General features: G+C 37.6%; 2 protein-coding genes across 7 annotated transcripts in view; one reads left to right on the plus strand and one right to left on the minus strand.

Annotated features, from left to right (window-relative positions):
- Positions 1–7327, plus strand: part of LOC111704325 (uncharacterized) — a 54712-nt gene that overhangs the window by 11070 nt on the left and 36315 nt on the right. For all 5 annotated transcript variants that reach the window (XM_023476544.1, XM_023476545.1, XM_023476542.1 and 2 more), the window contains exon 2: positions 1676–1744. In XM_023476544.1, coding sequence (XP_023332312.1) covers positions 1689–1744 — 56 coding nt within the window. In that variant the 5' untranslated portion in view covers positions 1676–1688. The remainder of the gene's footprint in view (positions 1–1675; positions 1745–7327) is intronic.
- LOC111704323 (glutamate synthase 1 [NADH], chloroplastic) overlaps positions 3781–7327 on the minus strand; it is a 19543-nt gene continuing 15996 nt past the window's right edge. For both annotated transcript variants that reach the window (XM_023476541.1, XM_023476540.1), the window contains exon 15: positions 3781–6931. In XM_023476541.1, coding sequence (XP_023332309.1) covers positions 4150–6931 — 2782 coding nt within the window. In that variant the 3' untranslated portion in view covers positions 3781–4149. The remainder of the gene's footprint in view (positions 6932–7327) is intronic.

Here is a 7327-nt window from a genome sequence, read left to right on the forward strand (position 1 = left end):
TAGATGATGCATCCCCCCTCCCCCTGCACCGGAAATATGTTTTGAAAGCTGCGGAACAGGAAGTGACTGAAATACAACATTTAGAGTTTGGATAAATGTATTATAAAACACAGGGTGGACTAATTTATTGACAAATATGGCTCTACAGGGTGGAGAGTACAGACTAATTTATTGACAACAAATATGCCTCTACAGGGTGCAGAGTACAGACTAATTTATTTACAACAAATATGCCTCTACAGGGTGCAGAGTACAGACTAATTTATTTACAACAAATATGCCTCGATACAGGGTGCAGAGTACAGACTAATTTATTGACAACAAATATGCCTCTACAGGTTGTCCCTGAATACTACAGTGTGAACTAGAAAACTTGTAAACCAAAGATTTTCCAAGGAACATAAAACAAATCAATTTTACAGTGTACACAATGATTTTAAGTTATATATTGAATATTAATCCGATTTGCTTTGTAATGACATCAAATATACTGAAATATTGCTTTAATGTCGTCTTCCTTATCCACAAATTGTTGGTTCTCTCTTTTTCTGCACAATGTGTTCGAATAAGCATGGCATTTGAGTTACAATCTGAAAATTGATAATTTTAATCATGCAAATTTCAAATCGTTAATATTTTTGTGAACAATTAATGAGTAAGTTTCAATTGAAAACAACATCTATCCAACAAGATAAAACCCAGACCTATTCCACTTCTTAAATAGATTTTTAAGCTACTCATGCTGTAGTGAGTAGTTTTTACTTGTTTTATAACAACATCACATAGATATAAGCCTTTGTAAATGTCGTCTTGCTATTTTATAGTTTCATGGGCACCACTGTATAGCATTAACTACGGTGGTAAGCGATTATATCAATATAATGAATACGGCTTTTTATTTAAGTTTTTATTGTTACCAAGCTTTTTTGGAATTATAAGCTTACTAGTAATTAAAGATAAGCCTTTTTAATTGACAGCTTCTCTTTGATTCCATATTTTAGTTTAACCCTGCTGTTGAGATAAATCAAAATTTAAATCGAAAGTCGTCTTCGTTATATCGATATAATCGCCTACCACCGTATTAAAAGTAAATATTGATCTTTATTTTTATATCCCTTAATATTAAATTCAGGCTTAAGCTAATTAAAAACATAACAATAAATAAACATAAATTTTATTATATTCAACTTCATTATATCCAAATTCATGCCATAGAACAATGATATTTACCCTTTTTATTAACAGTTTTCTTTTGTTTACATGTTTTGGTGTTAACGATCGTAGCAAGTTTGTTGAAAGACTGCTTTGATGTATTATACGCTTACCACTGTATTACAGAGATCTCTAAAATGATGTAAAATAAAACAGATATTTCAGGAATATACTGAAAGTGCAACTGCGAATGTTCAAACAATTTTTCTTGCAAAATTATTCGATTAACTTGTTTTCAGTTGTTTCCTTTAAAATTTTGATTTCGATAATTGAAATGTTTTTCATCTTTTTCTTACCTCTCTGATTAGAATATCTACATGGTAACATTATAAATAAATGCTTTAGTTTCTTTAGTTAGATCTTTCGAAGATTTATATTTAACGTCGTCTTCAATATTTGGATTTATACTTAACGTCGTCTTCAATATTTGAATTTCTCCATTTTAAGATAAATTTTGTTTCAGGTTAATTTGTAGCATGAAGAGTGTACTTGTATACCTCTTTGTATTTCTAGGACAGATAATTCATTCAGGTCAGTACAATAGTATACATGAAATAGTATGTCCGACCTTTACTCGTTAGCCGTCCGGCAAAATTTCTGAATTTATATATATTAATTATAGACGATTTCAGCATTACTTTGAATTTAGTAAGACTTAATGGTATCTATCATACAGGGTGTCCCAAAAAACATGGTAATACAGTGACGAATTCGATATCGTCTTTGTTATGAATTAGCATTGTAATACCTAATTTCAAAAGCCATGATATTATTATGTCTGCTAGAGTTTATTTTATGAAAAGGGTAAAAGACTGTAAATATGTGTCTATAATGTCTTCGCAGGATGAACAAGTTTACTCTGTTTATATACTGCAATTTTCTTGTTTTACTAAGTACAGCCGTATGCAGTCAAAACATAAACAAACAAAATCTGAACATAGCAGACGAAACTCTTACAGATTACAGCTTTCTCAGTAGGTATCATTATACTATATATAAGAATTATTTGAAAAAACTCAGGCGCGCAACTAGGGGGGGGGGCCAGGCCCCCCCCTAGCCATGATTAAGGGGGGGCATGCCCCTCCCTTAAGAAGTCTTGCCCGGCAAGAAGTGACGAAGTCCACCCTGTTTTGCAATTTAGCGATTCATGAATCCTGACCCTGAGGAAATTTAAGAGCTCTTATTGTAAAATAAAAAAAAGATAATTGAACGTTAGTTTATTGAGCTTATAGTTCAATCGATACAGAACTTAATACACCGTATACACACACACAGACCCCTTCGTCTCCGAGCCTAACTACTGCCGACCCCCTGTATCCGCCCCTGACCAGAATAGATTTCTTGTTTTATTTCATATCAGATGTGTTGACTTACTGAATATCAGGTTGGTAAGGTTAGTTTTTTATTAAGTTTAAGTATAACACACATTTTTCTTGCCCCCCTCCTAAAAATGTTAAGGGGGGGGCCAAAAAAAATTTTCGCGCTTCGCGCGAAATATTTCCACCTAGCCCCCCCTAACCAAATGTCTAGTTGCGCGCCTGATTAAAAACTATATCGAATTCGTCACTGAATTCCCATGTTTATTGGGACACCCTTTATATAATAAACTTATTCATGATCTTTTTTGTCTGTAATAGTAACACATCTACCTAGGGCTGGGAAAAGTTCCATTAATGAAACGGAGGTTTTCGAAAACTAACGGAAGAGTTCGTTAACAAACGGCAAAACCGTTAATTTTTAAATCGTTAACGAAACGCACTAGCCATATTTGAAAAAAACTAATGGTTAAAAACCTTAACTAAAAAGCTAAAAACGGTAAATTTCATTATTTTTTTTTATTAAAATTTCATGAAATAAAAAAATATTATAACTTTTTAATTATAACACTGTTATTTTGGTTTGCAGTGTTAAAAAGTTGTTGGGACAGAAATTTTCTCTTTAACGAGAAGGTTTAATTTTGTTAATCAGGCATAGTCATCTTTGCGAGGAGGGTTTCTATACCTGATAATCTTAACTCGTTTGTTTTTAAAAGGTTATAACTATTGTCTGATTGTTTAACAAATACGATTTTATAATTCTATATGATGGAAGCGGAAGAATACCCTGAGACAAAACACATGACATGGTTAATGATTTTAAGTGATTTCATTATTAAACAAGGAAAAGTAAACGTTTTACTTCAATTCTAAAGAAAAGGCCACTTTTGCCAAAGCCTTAAAATAAAGCCATTTTAAAGAAATGTGACTGGCAAAAGAGCTATCTAGCAGTCCTAAACACGTCGAGTCGTGCCAAAAATAGTGGTGTAATAATACTTACTAATACTAACCTTATTTAACCTAATAGAATAATGGTCGACAGTTGGATATTGCAATACTTTATTTAAACTAAGATTCTAAAGGAAATATTACATAGATACTTGATATATATATTTATATATATATGTTTCGGATGTTTTATCATACAATCAATACTCTCTAATTTTGGTATTTTACGCGGTTAAATATTTGAAAACACTGGATTACAAATTTAAATTCTATCGTCAGCTTTCAATAAACTCAACTGAACGATTTAAATATAGCGTAGATTTTTCAAGCAAAAATACATATTTCCAAAACAAATGAATTTAACATTAATTTAACATTTCAATACGAGCAGTTAACCTTTAACAGAGCAAACTTTTGCATTGCTCGTTTTATAATTACTGATTCTAACAATTCTAGGCTCTAAAATGCTAACTCTAATCACTAGTGTTACAACAATATTCAATCAAATACAGGGGGTTCCAGGAGGAATAAATACACGAGAAGCCTCCTAGAACCCCCCACCCTAGGAAGACTGAAGGATTAGAGAGAGGATTCAAAATCCATATGAAAGCCGAAATTTCGAGAGATTTTCTGAACAGTTAAACACGAACCTTGAGATTAACTTAACTCTAGTTTAACCCTGGAGAAGGTTGGTTGGTGGGATGATGATCCCTGCTGGACCAGGGAGGGAGGATTTCCCTGTTAGATAGATATCTACCTCCCTAGCCGCCTGTCGTCCCTCGGTAATACCCCAGACAACGAGACTCTGTCCTCGTCTACAGTCTCCAGCTGCAAAAACTCCTTCCACGTTGGTTGAGTACTTGCCAACAGGAGTTTTTATATTTCCTCGTGGATCCTTGTCCAGGCTCATCTGCTCCAGGATCTCCTTCTCCGGGCCCAGGAATCCCATGGCAAGCATCACCATCTGACAATAGTAGGTCTTCTCGGATCCCGGAACCTCGGCCATCTTCCATCTCCCGGCCTCATCCTTGGTCCACTCTACCAGCATGGTTTCAATCCCACTCACACGCCCCATCTCATCGGACAGGAACTTCTTACTCACGGTGTTATATCTTCGAGGATCTCCTCCCCACTTCAACGCAACCTCTTCATGTCCATAATCAACCTTAAAGAGTCGAGGATACTGAGGCCATGGGTTGTCAGCTCCACGAGAGTTTGGAGGCTGAGGAAGGATCTCAAAGGTTGTGATGGATTTAGCTCCTTGTCTCAGAGAAGTACCAATACAGTCACAACCAGTGTCTCCACCTCCAATAACAACTACATCCTTATCTTTGGCAGATAGAGGTAGATGATCAATATCATCACCATGCTGCTTCTGCTGCCAGGTCTGGAGGAACTCCATGGCAAAGTGAATTCCGTCACTGCTACGACCTTCAATTGGTAAATCCCTAGGCCAGGTTGCACCAGTGCAGAGCAGGACCGCATCATACTGATTCTTTAGATCAGCAGCTGGGATATCTTTCCCAACATCAACATTGGTCTTGAAGACAATTCCTTCAGAGGCCATTAAATCAACCCTGCGCTGTACAACCTCCTTGGAAAGTTTCATCGTTGGAATTCCATACATGAGCAGACCTCCTATCCTATTTTTCCTCTCCAGAACAGTGACAAAGTGACCAGCCTTATTAAGCTGGTCGGCGGCTGCTAGCCCGGCAGGTCCGGAACCAATGATAACAACCTTCTTTCCTGTTCTGTGCTTGGGGGCACAGGCCTTGATCCAGCCTTGCTCAAATGCATTATCAATAATGGAGCATTCAATATTCTTGATAGTGACGGGGGGTTCATTGATGCCCAGGACACAAGCACCTTCACAGGGAGCAGGGCATACACGACCAGTAAACTCAGGGAAGTTGTTAGTTTGTGTCAGCTGGTTTAGAGCCTCCTTCCAGTCACTGTGGAACACAAGATCATTGAACTTGGGAATAATGTTGCCAAGTGGACAACCATGTGAGACGGAGTGACAGAAAGGAACACCACAGTCCATGCATCGGGCAGCTTGCATCTTCAGCCCACGACGGACATGTTTGAAATCATAGATTTCATTCCAGTCATTCTGCCTCTCAGCTGCATCTCTATAATTCTTTGTTTCTCTCTTATATTTGACAAATCCACGAGTTTTGTCAAGCAGATTTTCCCTCTTTTTCTTTTTTGTAGAATCAATGATAGAGTCCTCTATATCTCGAATAGGTTTCTTCTCAATCTCAAGAACCTTGACGGGCAACTTCTTTGGCACAGTCAGGGTTGGGAGAACAAAGTTAGAAATTTTCTTGTCATCCTCATCTTCATCCTCATCCTCACTCAAAGGTTCCATCTTCTCTGCAGGAAGAATAAGATGAGATATTCCGTTGATTGCTGGAGTGTTGTCAATCTCATATGCATTCCTAATATCCAATGAGGGAGATTTCAGGTGGTCTCCGTTCAGCATAATTCCAGGAGAAAACTTCTTCTCCGCTTCCTCTTCGGCCCTCTCATTCTCCAACTCCTGCAGGGCTCTCTGGTACTCGTGGGGGAACACTTTGATAAACCTCTTGGCGGACTCAGGCCAGCTAGCAAGCAAAGATGATCCAACCTCAGATCCGGTGCAAGATACAAAATCTTCCAGAGTAGATTTTAAGAAGTCTAAATCAATAGGGTTGCTTACTCCAATAAGATCAACCATGCTGGTGTTGCACTTTTTCCTAAAGCTCTCCAAGTCATCAAGAACATAAGCAATTCCACCGGACATACCAGCAGCAAAGTTGCGCCCAGTAGGACCAAGAATGACAGTTCTTCCCCCAGTCATATACTCACAACCATGGTCTCCAACCCCTTCAATAACAGCAATTGCTCCAGAGTTTCTCACGCAGAACCTCTCTGCTCCAATGCCACGGAAGTATGCCCTGCCGGAAGTAGCACCGTAGAGGCACACATTACCAACAATAACATTCTTCTCAGATTTGAACTCAGGAGCCCCGTTCTTGTGTGGGAAAACAATAATGGTTCCTCCAGATAAACATTTTCCAACATAATCATTAGCATCACCCTCAAGGGTAACTGACACTCCTCTCGCCAGGAAGGCGCAGAAGCTCTGACCAGCTGAGCCGGTCAAGCGAATATTAATACTGCCATCAGGTAGACCTTCTTCTCCATACCTCAGGGAGATCTTGTTAGACAAGGTGGCTCCGAAGGTTCTCTGATAGTTTGTTATCTCCATCGCAATATCAACGGTCTTGGCGGTTCCATTCAATACATCACTGGCCTTCTCAATAAGAATGTTATCACTGCGCTTTTCCAGTTCAAAATCTTGTTTGACGGATCCTCCCTGGATAGATATTCCAGAACGCATCTCAAGGGCGTTCTTCAGAATAGCATCAAACTGCAACATGCCAGCTTTCTTAGGTAGCCCACTCCTCTTCCTAGAGTAAAAACTAGTTTATGACGAGAATATAATTCGCTTTGGCTCAGGCATAAAAAATATTAGAATATCTTTCCTCCCTCATAACCAGTATGAAGAATATTAGTCGTTTTTATCATAGCTTTTAATTAAAACAATGCTATAAGTTGTTTTACTTGCAAGTGCTTTAACTCTGAACAGTCATGACTCAACAATTAACAATTTCGTTTAGATATCTTTCCAATAAAGAGTTAAACAAAGACGACTTTTAATCCCCTTTATATTAGTTAGACTATATAGTAATGGTGTCTAGAGATCGAAAGAGTGTTATATATCTAGCAGTAACTAAATAATGAAATAGAGAAACTTGAAAATTGGATTAAGTTTTGGATAAGATTTAAAGGAAGAAGGGGGGGGG

The sequence above is a fragment of the Eurytemora carolleeae genome, unplaced genomic scaffold, assembly GCF_000591075.1.
Source record: "Eurytemora carolleeae unplaced genomic scaffold, Eaff_2.0 scaffold558, whole genome shotgun sequence".
Classification (NCBI taxonomy): domain Eukaryota; kingdom Metazoa; phylum Arthropoda; class Copepoda; order Calanoida; family Temoridae; genus Eurytemora; species Eurytemora carolleeae.